Below are 18,922 nucleotides of genomic sequence, written 5' to 3' on the forward strand. Positions count from 1 at the left end.
ACCTCCTCAATCCAAGAACAAATGCACTTATTTTAAGAAAAAATGACTTATCTAGATTCAGATTTTTTGCAGTGAGGCCACTCATACCGCGTCTGGTTCTGTTGGAGGTTTTTTCCTGTTAAAAATGTGTTTTCCTCTCAACTTTCGCTGCATGCAGTCTTGGTGTGAGGGATTACAGCAGAGTCAACAATAAAATGCAAGCAAATATCTTTGCCTCAGTCTTATCCAGGAGAAGCATGTGTTGCAAGTCAAAGGCTTGATGCAATCAGCTGATTTTCCTTGATAGAAATTTTTAACCAATCCGACTTTAACCATACTGCTTCTCCTAGAACCCAAGGTTTAACAATCAGCCAGACTCTCCTTTCTAGCATCCTGGTATAGACCTTTTCAGACAGGCTGAGAAGTTTGATCCCACTAACTTGGAACACACCCTCCGGTCCCCAGTCTGCCAATCCAGGGGCACTGCCCCAAACCTCCACTCGATGATGAAGCTACGACAGACCAACAACAACGAGAGGTTAAGGTACTGAGGGTGGATCTCATCCATTCCCAAAGCCTTGGCCCCGTGGAGTTTTTTGAAAACCTCAGTGACTTCAGTCTGGGTAATGAATTAATCCAGCCCAAAGCACTCTGTCTCTTCTTCCACCACAGAAGGCGTTTCAGCTGGATTGAGGAGATCCTGAATGTACTTGTTCCTGAAAACTACAACATAAAATGAAAAATATTTAAATAAAAAAATGTTTCAGTCAAAAATGTTAAAAGTGTAGACAAATATGTGACTGTGCCATTGATATAGTACATTCCACAGCAGATTGTCTTTTGTGTTTAATCCATCACCCTTAGAGAGCACTGTGCATGCTTTTGCAGCGTGCAGCCTTCTGGGCCTGAAGACTTCTGGGACACCAAATTGGCAATAGGCATTTCTAAAGTGGGATCTTTTAGGAGGAAATGCATAAAAAACTACCAGGTACATAAAAAGAGAGTTGTAAGAATAATAAAAGAGACTAAATTATTGGTTTATGGAAATATCGAACAAGCAGGATAAAAATTAGCGTTCCCATTGATACTGATTGGATCATAAAAAGTCAATATACGTAACTTCTGGAGTACTTCATTTCAACAAAACTATTTGTATGGGCACTTTGATGATTGAAGACCTCATTTTTTATATTTAATCTTTAACAAACTGATATTCAAAATGAAATCAATGAAAGGTGGTGAGAAAAGCTTTATCCAGCAGTTTACCTAGGATCTGTTTAACTAAACGTTGCCTATATGGCATCAAAATTCATTCTTTATTATTTCATACGTAACATTTCTATTGTTCATACTTGAAAAAAAATTGCTTTTATTACAGACGTTGTATATCATTTCCAAATAATTGTACAAATAATCTGAACTCAAGGAAGGACGGGAAGTTTTTTTTTTTTTTTACCAAAGAGACTTGGTGTTCAACATAAGAGCACTTTTTAGATTCATATAAAAAATTTAATATCATAGTTGCTAATCTATCTTCACTTTATTTCATTAAACTTGAATACATATTTCAATTTCCAATAATAGTCCAATTAATTCACATACAGTGTATGACTAAATCCATGCCACAAACCGATTCACGGTTTTAGACAGACTGGGAGGCCTGTATCAGATTAGATTTTTTTAAATTAACATTTAAACGTCTCTGCCCCAAAGCCATACTACAGCTCGCTGTGCTCTGTGTTCTCCTCAAGCTTCTTGATCTTCTGTGGCAGAGTTTGGGTCACGAAGTCGAAACGATTCTTCTTGAGGAACTGAGCAGACACCTGCTTCTTCAGGTCAAGAGACAAATATTTTTCCTCTGCTCCATACTTGGGCCAGTTGACAACACCCTCTCCATTAGGAGACCTAGAGAAAACATTGTTTTAAACTTTGTATTATGTGAGTATTCTGTACACTGAATAATCAGACTCTTACCCTGTGCGAGCAAAGTTACCCCAATAGCTCATCATAATTTTGCTAAACTCTTCCTCCTCTTTGGGACATGGATCTAAATAAATAAGTTAACAGCAAAGATTGTAGGTAAAAATACATAAACACACTGGATATCTAGGGTAAGTAATATTTACATACCAGCTAATTTTACATGGGTAGTTGTGAAGCAGTATCCCAGCACAGTGAAGATGTCATCTGCATGGTCACATTTGACAAAGCTGGGTCTTTTTTTCTGAAGGAACGTGGGAGCGTGATGATACTCATACAAGTACACAGCAGCCCCTGCATCTAATGGTACAAAAAATAATAATATTTTCTTGGGAGAAATAAATAGGCAACACTGAACTTATTTGGATAATCATGCATGGAAAAATTACCTCTGTGAGCATTTACCACTTTAAGAGCTGGAAAAGTAAAAAAGAAGTCCCCAAGAATCTCAGTGAATCCATCTCTGTTTCTGATGCGGTCTTCACCAGATCCAACATATTCGTTAACAATCAGCTCCCTGATGGGTGCAGCTTCAGGCTGATCAAAAAAAGAAATAAATACAATACTCAATGTACATAAAATGTGGTGCCAAGTTACCTCAAGTACAGTTTTACATGGTTTCTTTTTTTTTTTATTAACATTTTTTTTTAATGAGTCAGTGGTTTTTTACAAGAACAGTTCCTTGGAAATGAGTCTGTATCCCTTCTGAGGGTTTGTCTCAAACAGCCTTGAACATCTAGAGGCTTAATTTCTATCCATTCTTATTTTCAAAAATGATAAAATCTATCTGTATCTGAACTGCGACTAAACCATTCTAAACAATAAGTAACAAAGATAAACTTTAACAGTCCAGTATTTTATACTTCGGTCAGTACTAGATGACAGGAAACGCCAAGCATGCAGGGGCACCAGAAGAGCTGGCCTGGCCAGCCAGTACTTGCTCTGCATACACAACATATCAACTTGAAATGAAGTGAGAAGAATGTAATTTTAAAGGCCAGACTAACTTAAGTTTAGAATCAATTAGATTAATTATGATATTATGAAAAAAAACATCTCTTCTAAACAGGCTTCGACTGGAAGGCAACTAGACTTACGTAAAATGTTTTTGAAGATGTTTCGACACAGACATACTCACACCCCTGCAATCTGTAGTTGAAAGTTCATCCTCCTAAGCACGTTCCAACCCAGATGCAAATCAAATAGCCACCCCTTGTTCCTCTGAATTGTTGAAGTCGTTTGTTGAGTATGGGCTATGTAATTGACCTTTTGAATCATGATGAGAGAGAATAAAAATTTCTTTGGAATGAGTTCTACGACTGAATTGTAATTGCTTGAAAGCTGAAACCTCCAATGGTTTGGATTTTCACCCAAACCAAAGCTGAGTGGTGTCGTTTCTGTGATCCAGTGCAATGAGAACTGTACAGCCTCCTATACTGGAGAAACCAAACGATAACAACAGAAACCCAATAGGCAGCATAGGAGAGCCAGTAACTATGTGCAAGAATCAGCCGTACACTTGGACCTAAGGAACAAAAAACACATTTGAATACCAAAATGTTCCGAATTTGGACAGAGAGGACAGCTGGTTTGAAAGAGGTGTGAAAGATGCCATCTTTGTTAAAACGGAAAAGTCATTACTAGACAGAGGATGAGGATTTGGGTTTCAGCTTCCAAGTATTTACAAGTCAGTCATAGAACTCTCTCATCATGATTCAAATGGTCAATGGCCCATAACCAACAATTCAGAAGAACAAGGGGTGGCTATTTGATTTGCATCTGACTTGGAATGTGTTTAAGAGGATGGACCTCGAAGCTGCTTGAACACATTAGTGCTCAAACTACAGATTGCCCAAAGACACCTGGATAGGTGGTGAAATGTCTTCAAAAAAATGGAAGGACAGTCCGGTTGCCCTCTAGTTAAAGCCTGTTTTGTTGTTGCCATCATACAGCGGCCAGTTTTTGGAGTCTTACTGATATAACCAGCGGTCTTACCAAAGAGCATCATTAAAACATCCCACCGGGGAAACTGCAAAATTCATGGTTATGGTTACAGAAAGCGCTCTTGCATTATGGGCCCTCCTCCTGCTGTGTGATTTGCCTGGTCTGTTTAGACTGCAGACTATTGAGCCTTTCCAGACTGATTGATACTCTGTCTAAGTCAAACTGACTGGTCAGCCTACGGAGGAGATGCAACTCTCCAAGAAGAAAATTTTAAGAGTATGAATATGTTCACAAGTTGCTTAGCAGACAACAGATCTCTTACCAGCGGGAAGAACGTTAACAGCATGTTTCCAATCGACTCTCGATCTATTCCTTCTGTCCAATTGGGAGGAGCAAAATGCTACAGAAGAATAACCAAGATTAGTAAACAATAATAAAAAACAAAAAAAGCAATGTAGCTTTTGTGGTCTGGTATGCCTCTAAACACTCAGAACTTACTTGGGCAAGAGAAAATCCTCCTTCATGATTATTAATGCCAGTCATGAATGGCACAGTGAGTAGTTCATGCTTCTGTAACAGCTCGGGCACAGGTCTAGTCAGGAAGTGCCCATCAACACTCACAGGAAATCTCAAATTTTGATCCTAGAGAGAGAAAATATGTACAGAAGGGGATATGGTGAAAAATACAGCAAGTAAATTAGTTCCAAAACACTAGTTTTTTCAATGCAGTATCTCACCTTCCCTAATGCCAGTATGGTCTCAATGTCCAGGTTCCTAATGCATTTAGCAATCTGCTCTGTGCTTTCAAGGTTACAGCCAGAGGCGTTTGCTGCTGCCTGAAAAAATATATGGACTCACGAAATTTTGAATATATACAGAATTAAAAAAAATTACAACTTACCTTCATCATTGGTACAGGATCATGTCCTACAAGCACATCCATGGCAGCTGTTCCACTCTCAGCAATGGCATGGTGGAACAGACCATCAGACAAGGGAGACAGAAGCTGAGTGGTGAAATAGATTAAATAAATTATTTTAAAAGCATTAATTGAAAGCAACAAGTTTGTTGGCAGATTACTTCATACCAGAAGTGAAACGCTGACACCACCAGCAGATTCACCAAATATGGTGACCAAATCTGGGTTTCCTCCAAAGTTTTGAATGTGCTCCTTGACCCACCTCAGGGATTGGACCTGGTCTAAAAGTGCAAGGTTCCCTGGAATATGTTCATCTCCAGTACTGCACCAAACAATTAAAAAAAGAACAGGTTTTGATAAAAGAAAAATCAGCAGAAAAAAATTATTTAATTGCTCCAATCATGTTTTAGCTACTGGCGACCTGTCCAGGGTGTACCCTGCCTCAAGCCCATAGACAGATGGAGAAAGGCACCAGCACCCCTCGCGACCCCAACTGGGACAAGCGTGTAAGAAAATGGATGGATGTTCAAGCTATTGAGTTACCTGATGAACCCCAGAAGTCCCAGTCTATACTGGATTAGAACCACAACTACATCTTGGTAGGCAGCCAGAGCAGAACCATCGAACATTGAAGCGGACCCAAGAACAAAGCCTCCACCATGGATCCACACCATGACCTGAGAGAGATATTAGATTTTTTTTTCAGACTAACCCTCAGTCAGTCAACTACCAGGATGTGTCTCTATGAAGAAGCCGTCTAATTCTGTTAAGTTATATCATAAGTTTATCACTATATTATATCTTAGGAGCATAACTGGAAGATATTACCAGGATGAAAGTACATCTCACTTCCAGTTCAGAGCAGAAATCCAGCCTCCTGACCTTTATCTCAAACCAACATGAAGCCGAATCTCCAAGTAAACAGAGTCACACAAACTCAAAGCAGAGCTTCTTACAGGCAGCTTAGCATCAGGAGCTCTATTTGCAGGGGTGTAAATGTTGAGGTACAGACAGTCCTCTGAAGCATCTGGGATATCCACCATCATACCACTGAGTTGTTCAACCAATCTGTTAACCATGTCCATATCTTGAATGCATCTGTAAAATAAACATTTTATGAAAAGTTGATCACCAAACCCAGGCCAATGTAGAGGGTACTACACAGAAACATATTACTTACATCTTGGGTTGCTTGGTGGCATCTCTCAGTCCTGACCATCCCTCTGGGGGCTGAGGTGCAGCTAGTCTGAGGGTGGGACCGAGGGGGGGCTTAGCAAAGGGGATGCCCAGGAAGGCATGGACACCCATCTCCTTCCCCTTAACGCTAACATATTGTCCTCTCAATCTGCCGAGCTTTGTTTGGACCTCTGGGGCTATCAGGAAAAAAAAATTAAAAAACCAGAATGAGGATCGTTTTTTATAGGGACCCATTTTCTTTCTGCTCCTAGTTCTGAGGTTCAGCTTATTAATTGATTTTCCAAAGTGTTTGTTTCCTCTTGGTGTAGATGCACAGTTCTGTTTATGCATCCAGCTACAGTTCAACCCATGCCTGGCTCCACTGCTCTTATTACACTTAAAAAAAAACATCTAGCAATAGGTAAAAATTTGTAATTAAGTGTATTTACCCATAATTTGAGTAGGAAAATAAGATGATTTGTCAATGGAATTAGTATTTCACTCTTAAAATAAGATAAATAGATAAGATGCACTGGAAATAAAACAATGCAATTGTTTTTTTTGTTGTTTTTTTTCAATGTAAATTGTCTTGTTCCATTGGCAAAGTGTCTCACTTACCTTCTCAATTCAAGAACAAATGCACTTATTTAAAAAAAAAAGACTTATTTTGACTTCTGTTTTTTGCAGCATATATAGTTTGAAAATGGCCATGAGTCACACAAAGCAAACATTTTTTATAAATTTATGAGTAGAAGAGGAAGGCCTCAGAAAAAAGAAGTAGGACAATAGTTAATTTGGGAGATTCTTTGACATGATGGAGGAGGGGCAGGTAGGATGCTCTTGTGCTGAAAAATCGTCCACTATGCCATCAACAGATAATTGCAATTTATATATACAATATAACGAGATTGATATATGTATATATATCATGGTTCAATTCCTGGCCCAGGGTCTTTCTGCATGGAGTTTGCATGTTCTCCCTGTGCTTGCATGGGTTCTCTCCGGGTACTCCAGGTTCCTCCCAAGGTCCAAAAACATGACTGTTAATTGGCTTCTCTAAATTTTCCTTAGGTAAAAATTATTCTTAATCATACAGAGCTGCATTCAAGATATTATGAATAACAAAGAAAAAGTTACTTAACAACTACTCAAATTTTATTAGGATATTATTGGGGACCAGTGTTTTTCCAACTTGTAATCAGTTGCAGGTTATAGAGAATATTAGATCCCTTATTCTTATTTCTGCATTGAAGTTTTTATAAGATTTAAGTTAGAATTTTTTTAATGCTTAATTTCAATGTTTTTTGTTATGAATAAAAAATAATTTTATTAGAAAAAAATGACCTGCTACCGTTCTGCATCAAAATGATTGGAATTAGCTTGATTTGGCCATGTTTTTGTTTTTTTTTAACCATCAAGCAATTTCACTTTGGTTACAGTTTTCACAGCATGCAGACATTTAGGTATAAATCATCCAAAAATTATCTAAAGAAACCTGTATGTACTGATATGTAAAAAAAAAAAATAAATAAAAAAGGCTAAAAGCAGAAAATGCCATTCATGTTGGAGACAATATCACATTTCTGTCCTTTTAGCAGCACGTACATGTTTTTGTTCATTTTAATATTTTGAGTTAACTCATTTGATTTGTCTTGCATTGATCATGTTAAAAATACTCATATATATTCTACCGATTCTTTTTGTATGTTTTTGTAGTTATACATTTATTGTGTGAGTTAATTTGGCATTGTTGCCTTTTTTGACTTGAGCACTGGCCCCACGTCTGTACAGTGAGCTGCTCTGATGTAATGTGTCACCCATGAACGCACCTCGTTTAGTGGGTAAAAAGGCAAACATGGCAACACCCAGATCAGAGATCAAGAAGAGCAGGTTGTCTGTGACACGGCATTTTAAGTTAAAAATCAAACCTTAAAATACATTTTGTTTTTAAAAGATCAACAAGTATATTACGTTTATGAATGAAAATCTCATATTGCGTGCAGGATTGTGGAACTCTGCTGCCATTTATGTTGAGCTGAGGAAAGAACAGTCTGCCTCTTACCTTGCAGATCAGCAATACAGTTTAGAAACAAAACACACAGAAGAAAGCAAATGTGGAACTTCATGCTGGGCTTCAGGAAAATCTTAGCAAAACAACTACATGGAAGGCAATGCCCAAGAAGAAGCAATACAGCCTCCAATGAACTTTCACTTAGAACTGTAATCAGTTTAAAGCTGCACATGGGCAACTTACCTGTCACATGACTTATTACAGCAATGATAGCTGCAGGTCAAAGTCAGCAATCTCATATAGTACACATTTCATTTGTGTCTAGAAAAAATTAATGATCGAAGGAAGTTAAGAAAAAAGGAAAAACACCACAAACTAACTGTAACATTGTAAAAAAAATAAATGCCATAATTTGGCTAATTATTTGGAAGAAAAGGGACGATACTGCAGCTTGAGACTTTAGAAGAAGCTGGGTGAAGCATTTTTAGATAAATTAGAAAAGTATTAGAAGTTCTAAACCATTTTGCTGTCTGACAGCTAATGATTAAGAAGAAAGCAGGCCAAAGAAAGAAGGTATAAGACTTCCTCTGGAATTTGAGCTTATATCAATGATTTTGTTAAACATGACTGGAATAAATTCTGTTGATGCTTAAAGAGGTTTCCTGCTTTGTGTACGCTATCTGAGAAAAGCCCCTCCTCGGATTGGGACCAGATAATCAAAATTATGATAGAACAATCCAAAATAAATAAATTTTTATATAGAGGCCGAACATCTCTACTCTGAGCCCCTCCCTGATGGTTGAGTTAGATTAGATTAGATGAGCTTTATTGATCTCATTCTACCTCTAAGCAAGCAACCTGTCACCCTTTGAAGGAAGACCATTTTAGCCAGTTTTTATGTGGGACTCTCTTATAGTCATGACCACTCTGTTATTTCAAGCTTTGCCTTTTGGCTAAGCTCTCACATTCTCTATCTTCACCACATCTGTCTGGTGTAGCATCCACACTGCGGTGGTAGTTGCACCGATCTGTCTGCCAATCTCCCCCTCCATTCCCTCCTCAACAGTGAATAGCACCCCAAGATTTTTTTAACTCCTCCTCTTGAGGCACGGGTGCCCCTCTAATCTGAACAGGGCAAAAACCATGGTTGGGAACCATGGATTTGACTTGGAGGAGTTTATCCTAACCCAGACCGCTTCACACTTGTCTGTGAACTACCAAAATGATGATGATACAGAGAAATTCCCATGATTCCTTGAGCACCCTGCAGAGGGTGTAGCACTGGTCCAGTGTTCCACAGCCAGGTTGAAGACCACACTGTTCCAAAATCCTAATGCTTCAGAAAACCAGTTTGACTTATATTATCCCTGTGGCTGTTACACCTGAGTTTATGACTTTTCACTTTATGTATTACTGTTTCGTATCCTTTTAGCTTTGTTCTGCAGTGTTTTAGCACAGAGATTTTTCGATAATCTCAAGGCGCGCGGACAATTCCTAGAAATATTTACTATTGAAAGTACGACCTAGTGTCACAGTTAAGTATTGAAAGTCCTGCTGTATGCATAGACACGTTCAACAATCGTGATATGTGGAGGAGATGGATTAGGAAGGCAGGGAGCTCTGTAAATTTAAAAAGGAGTTTGTTTATTAGCAGGGCCTGCAAAAATAAGGGGATTGTTTGGGGATGTGACATTTATTTGAGTTGTTGTGTCATGTGGTCAGTAAAATCCGGGAGATGGAAGTCTGGATTAAGTGCTGAGAGTTAATCGGGATCTGAAGACTTCCACACCACAGAATAATCCCAGACTCTAACAACACATAAAGTGGATGTAAGCGTGTCTCCGAACCTATCGAGACAAAAACCTTCTGTCTTTAGAGGATTTTTTTTTTCTCCCAGAAAACAATGCAGTTGTTGAAATGTATAGATTTTTTTTACCACATTGCCTGTTTAAGTCATTCACTGATCCTCCTGCATGATTACGTTTCTCTGCATTTTTAGCTAGGCTTTTTTATATAGATGCAGTGTTCTCCCTGATAGATGTGGTCCCTGGTCTTTAAGGCAAGAAATCTGTTTCTTCTTAATTGTTATAAAGAAATAATTGCAGGGTCTTGACTAGAGTAATAGTGGCAGGTGTTCCTAAAGTGGCTTTAAAGGGTTTTAAGCTTAATCTCTATGTACTGTTTGCATATCAACACTTTATAAGTGTTTTGTTTTTTTATACTAAAGAACTTCAGACGGTGCATTTTAAAAAGCAGGCTTTAATCCACTATGTGGATGTCATGTGTCGAAGTCCTGGCCTACTGACCTTTGCTGCATGCCTTCTACTCCTCTATCTCATTTATATGCCTTTCTGTATACGTAGTTTGAAATCAAGCTATGATACAAACTAAAGGCCACTACATCTTAAAAAACAACATTAAAAAGGTTAAATAGATACAGCGATAAGTTTTGGTTTTTTCCGCTTAATTTAGCTCGTTGGAACTCAGTCTATTATTTCAATTACAACGTGTCTAGTGTTTGGCATTGGAACAATACCTTTAATGTAGATAGTTTTCAAATAACTTTACATGAGACAGAAGGTGTTTATGGTTTAACCAAAGACACTTCATTCTTCTCCAAAAGAGCACCTTCTTTTACATTCATCAAGAACTTTGACATTAAAAGCAGCTCATAATTTTTCATTTCGTATCACCAAACTTGATTACATATTTATATTTTTAGCATTATTCTCAATAATTTACAAACAGGACATTACTTCCTAAATCAACACATGTTTAAAGACAGACTAGATTATCTGCATCAGGTTATAGACTTAGGTAGTGCTTTAAATCATTGAATTGTAGATATCTCTGCCTTTAAGCTGCACTACAACTCACCATGCACCCTGTTCTCCTCAAACTTCCTGATCTTCTCTGGCAGAGTTTCAGTTACAAAGATGAAACGATCCTTTTTGAGGAACTGAGCAGACGCCTGGTTCTTCAGGTCAATAGACAGATACTTTTCATCTGCTTCATACTTAGGCCAGTTGACAAGACCCTCCCCATTAGGAGACCTATAGAACACATTGTTTTAAACTTTATAATGTGAGTAATCTGTACTCTGAATAATCAGCAACTCTTACCCTGTGCGAGCAAAGTTACCCCAATAGCTCATCATGATTCTGCTAAACTCTTCCTCTTCTTTGGGACATGGATCTAAATCAGTTAACAGCAAAGATATTAGATACAAACACATTGGATATCCAGTTAATGTGGCTGGATTAGCCTGATTGGAATGAACAATTGGAATTTTAAACTGAAATAATGATACAGATAGAATATATTTAACACATTAAGCTAGAGTTCACATGTTCACAAATTATTTATAACTGGAAGCAGAGCCTATAAGGCATACTGCTACATTTGGATTACTTACCAGCTAATTTTACGTGGGTAGTTGTGAAGCAGTATCCCATTACAGTGAACATGTCATCTCCATGATCACATTTAACAAAGCTGGGTCTTTTTTTCTGCAGGAACATGGGAGCGTGATGATACTCGTACAAGTACACAGGAGCGCCTGCATCTATATATTAACAAATAGGGATCATGTTTGTTTGGGAGACAGAACAAAAGTATATAGCAAACACTGGATTTTGGATGATCTTGCAAGGAAGAAAAAAAAACACCTCTGTGAGCATTCACTGATTTAATGGCAGGAAAGGTAAATAAGAAATCCCCAAGCAGCTCAGTGAATCCATCTCTGTTTCTGATGCGGTCTTCACCAGATCCAACATATTCCTTAATAATCAGATCTCTGATGGGTGCAGCTTCAGGCTGATCAAATAAAAATAAATACAATAAAATACAGCAGTTAAAGAAATTAACAATAAAACAAAATTAATAAAAGAAACTTTGATTATAAGGGAAGGAAATTGCGTGCAAAAGTATCCCCAGCCCTTGAATGTATCCTGATTTCTTCATGCTACATAAACATTTTTTTAGCATGTTTCATTGGGACTTATGCTATTAGTCCAAAGTTAAAAATGGGGAATGATTTAATTTTAAAGTTGTGTCTTGTTTGCACTAAAAACTTGAGTAGACACTGATTGGAAGATTAAGGGGAGTGTTGGCCTAGTGGTTAAAGCAGTACACTTGTGTTCTGAGAAGGTTGCAAGTACCTGGTTTGATCCCCACAGTCTGCACTCTTGGTTCCCGAGCCAAACCCTTATCCCAACACTGCTCCCCGGGCATCACACAATGACAGCCCACTGCTCCCCGAGGAAATAAGTTAAATGCAGACAATGAATTTCCCCATTGTGGGGCAATAAAGGGATTTACAAAAAAACATTGGAGAAATTCACTTCTGCATCTTAACCCATCCCCTTAGGGAGCACTGGGCTGCTGCTCTGCAGCACCTAGGGAGCAATCGGGAGCTAAGGGTCTTGCTCAGGGAACCAGAATACAGGCTATGGGGATTGAGCCGAGTAATTAAACCATTCTCATGGTACTGCTCTAACCACTAGGCCACAATTTGCTTGCCTACTAGTGGGTGGTGAGGTCTCTGATTTCTTCTCTGATTAATGCTGACCTTACTAGGCCTGTCATTTAGGAGACTGGCCCTGTCTTGTAAAGTTTACAGCTTTACCATTTTCATTTTTTTATGTGAAAACAGTGATATTTGAGAAGCTAAGAGCTGTAAATGCTATTTTGTAACCTGATCCAATTTTACAGCACTAAAAAACCTTTTTCATGAGCTGCCTGGTCTGTTACATGGTTGTTATGATATATTTTTGTTACTAATGTTCTGTAACAAACCTCTGAGGCCTTCATAGAACAGCTGGATTTATACTACGGGTGAGTACTGGAATAGGTGTTGTGATATGATACGATACGTGTCACGATACTTGAGTTACAAAGGGATATTATCACGATAATACTAGCAATATATATATATATATATATATATATATATATATATATATATATATAGCGATACTTTTCCCAGCTATCAAAATTAAATGTATCTCTAAAAGGGGGCAAGGGCTGCATATGTTCATCAGAAGATATCGATCACTTAGTTATTGTGTATCCAGGTCTTTCGCTGTGACTGCCTCAACTACAGATATGTGCCACGCCGCACAGGCTCCACAGCCTATCTGCCAGTGTGACGGTGCAGAGATAACCCATTTTTTCCTAATTGTTTTAGGTAAAAATTTTTTTTTTTTTTTTTTTACTTTTTTTCTATTGATCTATTTGGCGATATATCGCCAAATAGATTTTTTCCCACACCCCTAATTCCTACCAAGTTCAAATAACAAACACATGAACCACATTTAATAATCTGGTGACTCCTGAAGGCAAGCGGATGCACTGGATTTCATTTCAGAGTATTAGTGAAGGGATATTAATTAGGGGTGAGCATTGGCATTTGTGTTGCGAAAAAATACGTGTCACCATACTTGGGTTATGATACGATATTGTCGCGATATTGCAATATCACTATATACTGTGATATTTTACCCAGCTATCAAAAGGAAATGTAAAGATAAGAAAAGCAGGAGCCGTATATGTTTATCAGAATCCATGTTGTTTGTGGTTTGAGTCAGTCCACGTCTTCTACTGCGACTGCCTTTAATACAGAAATGGTGCTACGGCGCGCAGCAAAAGGGCTCTACAGCACTATCTACTTGAGTGGCCCTGCAGAGGTAGCCCATTTTTACTCACCGTTTTAGATTTAAAAAAATAATAATTTAATCAATATTAGGGACTGAAAGATTGGCATTATATTAGGCAGCTGGAAAATCACTATAAATCACCAAATCGATTTCTTCCCACACGCCTAATATTAATACAAACTCAACAATTTTATACATTTTAAAACTCTATTTTCCTCACAACTCAAAAATATACACTACAATGTGAGCTCTTACAGATACAAACTAATTAAAATACTTTTTTTTTTAAATCTGAAGAGTATGAATATCTTTACAATTTGCTTATCAAACAATAAGTGTCTTACAAGCGGGAAGAACATGAGCAGCAGTTCTCCAATTGACTCTTTATCCATTCCTTCTGTAAAGTTTGGAGAACCAAAATGCTACCAAAAAAAAAAAAAAAGACCAGGATTAATAAGAATTACTAAAAATTTAACCAAGCTTTTGTGGTCTGAAAACTTACACTGGCAAGCATAAAACCTCCTTCATGATTATTAATCCCGGTCATGAATGGTACATTGAGTAGTTCATGATTCTGGTACAGCTCTGGCACAGGTTTAGTCAGGAAATGTCCATCAATGTTTACAGTACATCCCAAATTTCGATCCTAAAAAGAAAAAAAAAAAATTACAGAAAAAGGGAAACAGTGAAATAAAGAGCAGGAAAATTTGATCTAAAACTATAGTTTTTTCAAAGCAGTGTCTCACCTTCCCTAATGCCAGTATGGTGTCAATGTCCAGGTTCCTAATGCATTTAGCAATCTGCTCTGTGCTTTCAAAGCTGCAACCAGAGGCATTTGCTACAGCCTGAAAAAAGACTTACGATCAAGAAATCTTATAATACAAGACGAAAAATCCTAACAATCGTCGACTAACCTGCATCACTGGTACAGGATCTTTTCCAACAAGTGCATCCAAAGCAGCTGTTCCACTCTCAGCAATGGCTCGGTGGAACAGCCCATTAGCCAAGGGAGACAGAAGCTGAGTGGTTATAGAGCAAATTAAATCAAGATAAATAGTTTTTTAACAACACAAATTTTGCTGGCAGATTACTTCATACCAGAAGTGAAACGCTGGCACCACCAGCAGATTCACCAAATATGGTGACCAAATCTGGGTTTCCTCCAAAGTTTTGAATATGCTCCTTGACCCACCTCAGGGCTTGGACCTGGTCTAAAAGTCCAAGGTTCCCTGGAATATGTTCATCTCCAGTACTGCATAAAACACAATATGGAAGAAAAACAGGTTTTAAAACAGGAAAAACAATAAAAAGAAATGATTGAATTGTTTTAAATGTGTGTCAGATACGGATTAACCTGAAAAAGCCCAGAAGTCCCAGCCTATACTGGATTAGAACCACAACTACATCTTGGTAGGAAGACAGAGCAGAACCATCGAACATTGAAGCGGAACCAAGAGCAAAGCCTCCACCATGGATCCACACCATGACCTCAGATTAAGAGTTGGACAAATTCTCCATTTTATTTTCAGAGCAAATTATTGAAAGATATTTCCTAAGTCTAATACAAGAGGTAAAAGAAAAGTAAGATTTTATCCTGTCAATTCTTTGTCCACCTCTCCAGGTTTGTATCTCAATGATGTTCTTATGCAGGGTAAAATAACATCTCATTTCCAGTTCAGAGCAGAAATCCTATCTCCTTAACTTTATCTCAAACCAACATGAAGCCGAATTTCCAAGTAAACAGAGTAACTCAAACTCAAAATTTCTTACAGGGAGCTTAGCATCAGGTGCTCTATTTGCAGGGGTGTAGATGTTGAGGTACAAACAGTCCTCTGAAGCATCTGGGATATCCACCATCATACCACTGAGCTGTTCAATCAGACTGTTAACAACTTCCATATCTTGAATGCATCTGTAAAATAAACATTTTATGAAAAGTTAATCACCAAACCTGGCCAATGTAGAGGGTCCTACACAGAAACCTATCACTTACATCTTGGGTTGCTTGGTGGCATCTCTCAGTCCTGACCATCCTTCTGTGGGCTGAGGTGCAGCCAGTCTGAGGGTGGGACCGAGGGGGGGCTTAGCAAAGGGGATGCCCAGGAAGGCATGGACACCCGTCTCCTTCCCCTTAACGCTCACATATTGTCCTCTCAATCTGCCGAGCTTTGTTTGGACCTCTGGGGCTATCAAGATACAAAAATAAAAAATATATCTTTCTTTATTCGGATCCCGCTGATTTTTAATTGGTTACCCCTGCTGTGAGGGGAGATATCAAAAACTGCCTAATAAACTCCATAAATAATATAATTAAATTTAAAAAAAAATGCCACATGTTTGGTATATACTTTGGGGCGCTTTTGCATGCTTTAAATATGTCTACTTTTTGTTGATCTTTTAATTGCTATATAAATTTAAACCAGGTAGTTTTGATCTTGAATGTATTTTACAAATACACTGACTGAAATCTGAATGACGTATGCAGACCCGGAAATTACCCCTATTGCTGGATAGGGGGGCAGATTGCTTCACTCAGACTATTATGTATGAAGTAACCGCCTGACTGCAGGTATGGCAGGCCGTTTTGACATTTATTAGAAGTGCTGTCCTCTCTACTGTTCCATTTGTTAATCTTCCTAGTCAAAACTACATTCCTACTAGCCAGAAATGTACATATAGATATCCTAAATTAAATTTTTGCTTGCAAAAAATACATTTCAGGCAGCCAAAAATATAATTGTACTAGTAAGAATTAACTTTCAAATACCTAGAAATCTTTACAAAGTTTAAGCGGGCCTTTCAGCATTTATTAGCTTGATGAAATATATATATTTCAGATGTCTCAAATGCATTCTATCCTAGTCAAAATGAACATTTCACATATCTAAAATAACATTATTCCTATCTAAAATATACATTCTTCCCATCTTAAAATGAATACTGACTCTAATTTCAGATCTCCATAACAGAGTTACTGCTAGTCAAAATTACTATTTCAGATATCAAAAATGAATATAACATTACAGATATCCAGAAATCCAATTCTTGACATCTAAAATATATTTCTACTAGTAGAAATATAATAACAGATAAAAACTATTGAAAGATGACTAGTTAAATTGGAATTTCAGATATCTAAATTTTAATAATGCCCATCTAAAATTTTGTTTTAGATACTTTTAGAAGAATAATGAGACTCCATTTTAACATAAAATAGGCAGTCTGAATTTCATTTTTAGACATCCAGAATGTTTATTTAAGATAGGAGTAATGCCATTTTGGATATCTGGAAGTAAAAGCCCAATACACATGAATGGGAAACATGACCTCATTTTTACTAGTATGAATTATATTTCAGATATCTGCAATGTTTATCTTAGATAGGAGGAATGTCATTTCAGATATCTGAAATTTTAATTTTGACTAAGAAGAAATGCATTTGAGACATCTGGAATATATATACAGTATATTCAGTCAAGCTAATAAATGTAAAAACAGCGTGCCATACCATGACTGCAACTGTCACCATTGACCAGACCAAATAAGTGTGTGTAAGGTATCAGAATCTGGCCCAGTGTGAGCAGCCATCTATCGCAGCCAACTGGTGGTTTTAGCAAATATGCAACACTGAAAGGAAGAACTTATACAGGAGTACTTTCTCTGTCAAAGAAAAGCAAAAGTTAGTACCAGAAAAAATAGAGCAATAAGTTGTTGGAAGCACGATATAAGGTGACGCCCTCCTTTAAGAAGGCATCAGAGACGCAACGATTGCAACACCAAATGTTGCTACATTGACGATAAAAAACTATGAGTAAAAAGAAAGTTAAAATTTCAATTCAAAGCAAAAGTAATTAATATCAGAGCAGATGGGATTCATTATATATGTAGTCTAGATACTAAGAAATTGTTGAAATCTGCCTTTATTGAAGTTTCACAAATCAAAAAATGGTTTCAGAAATGCCAGAGCTGGTTTAAATTATTCTGCAAGTAGTTTAAAATACTCCAGTCCAGGTTTAATGTGTCTAGGCGATGTAGTTTCAAAGCTAGACCACTTCCAGTGTGTCATGGACACACAAAAAAGTATTACAATAAGCCTTTATTGCAGTTTCACAAATCACAGAAAGGTTTCACAAATCCCAAACCTGGTTTTAATAATTCTACAAGTAATTTAAAATAATCTGGCCCAGGTTTAATGTGTCTATGTGTTGTAGTTTCAAAACTAGACCACTTCTAGTGTGACATGGAAACAAAAAAAAAATGTAAAAAAATCAGTCTGAGGTTTCACGTATAAGGGAAAAGTTTTACAAATTCAAGACCTGGTTTTAATTATTCTTTAAGTAATTCAGAATAATCTGGCCCAGGTTTAATGTGTCTATGTATTGTAGTTTCAGAGCTAGACCACTTCTAGTGTGACATGGACACTAAAATAAAGTTAAAATCAGCCTTTATTGCAAGTTTCACAAATCAGAGAATGGTTTCATAAATCCCACACCTGGATTTAATTATTCTACAAGTAGTTTAGGATAATCTAGTCCAGGTGTGATGTTTCTATGTGTTGTAGTTTTTTAATTAGTGTAGATTAAATACGTTGAAGCTGGGAAAAATCCCCCTTTACTCATTTCCCGAATCTGAAACTAGAAGCCAACTTCGGTTTAAGTGGGTAAAAGGTAAACATAGCAAAACCCAGATCAGATAACAAGTCAGCTCTATGCTGCTTTTATTACTGTATCTGTATATTTATTAGCTGTTAAAATCCCACTCTAAACGATTTTAAATTCCAAATAGCTTCAGAAGACTAATTTCAAAAACAAAACCCGCATCTTCGGTGCAGAATTGTGGAGCTTTGCGTTTCCACTGATGTCGAGCTGAAAAATAAACGCCTTAATTTCTTACCTTGTGGATCAGCGGCGGCGCTTAGAAACAAAGCGGACACCAGAAAGTAACGGTGGAACCTCATAGTGGGAATCAGCAACATCAGTGCAGAGTTGTTAGCACGGAGGAGGAAACACAGCAAGCAAGGCTGCCGCTTCCTGTAGACCTTCACTGTAAACTGACAGCTGTGCACCTTCACCTGGACTATTTACCTGAGGGGTTTGTCACGTGACTCACCGCGGCTACAGGTAGCAGCTTCTGCCACCTTCATGAACACGTAAAACATGGAAGTGAAATAATCCTTAACCCTTTATAAGGCACCATTTTTGATCACTTGCATACCCCTTACAAATGGAGTCCCCTCCGTCCCTCAGTGAGGTTTAG

At 37.6% G+C, this 18,922-nt stretch overlaps 1 protein-coding gene across 2 annotated transcripts; it reads right to left on the reverse strand.

Moving 5' to 3' along the window:
• Positions 1-1,281: 1,281 nt before the first annotated feature.
• LOC107103788 (liver carboxylesterase 2-like) lies at positions 1,282-18,698 on the reverse strand. 2 transcript variants are annotated; one of them, XM_015403616.1, is made up of 25 exons: positions 18,560-18,698; positions 15,660-15,852; positions 15,437-15,578; positions 15,021-15,154; positions 14,765-14,918; positions 14,581-14,685; positions 14,413-14,511; positions 14,169-14,312; positions 14,011-14,088; positions 11,678-11,825; positions 11,425-11,574; positions 11,132-11,204; positions 10,887-11,062; positions 6,003-6,195; positions 5,779-5,920; positions 5,366-5,499; positions 4,991-5,144; positions 4,805-4,909; positions 4,641-4,739; positions 4,402-4,545; positions 4,226-4,303; positions 2,349-2,496; positions 2,110-2,259; positions 1,954-2,026; positions 1,282-1,884 (listed from the first exon to the last, which is right to left on the reverse strand). In XM_015403616.1, the coding sequence occupies exons 1-25, from the start codon at positions 18,639-18,641 to the stop codon at positions 1,698-1,700; spliced, it is 3,285 nt and encodes a 1,094-aa protein (XP_015259102.1). In that variant the 5' UTR covers positions 18,642-18,698; the 3' UTR covers positions 1,282-1,697. The 2 variants fall into 2 exon arrangements, with proteins under 2 accessions (XP_015259102.1, XP_015259110.1); XM_015403624.1 differs by lacking the exons at positions 10,887-11,062; positions 11,132-11,204 and having other exon boundaries at positions 1,698-1,884.
• Between the last annotated feature and the right edge of the window lie 224 nt (positions 18,699-18,922).

This window comes from Cyprinodon variegatus, unplaced genomic scaffold (genome assembly GCF_000732505.1).
Source record: "Cyprinodon variegatus isolate N-32 unplaced genomic scaffold, C_variegatus-1.0 Scaffold35, whole genome shotgun sequence".
In the NCBI taxonomy this organism is placed as follows: Eukaryota; Metazoa; Chordata; class Actinopteri; order Cyprinodontiformes; family Cyprinodontidae; genus Cyprinodon; species Cyprinodon variegatus.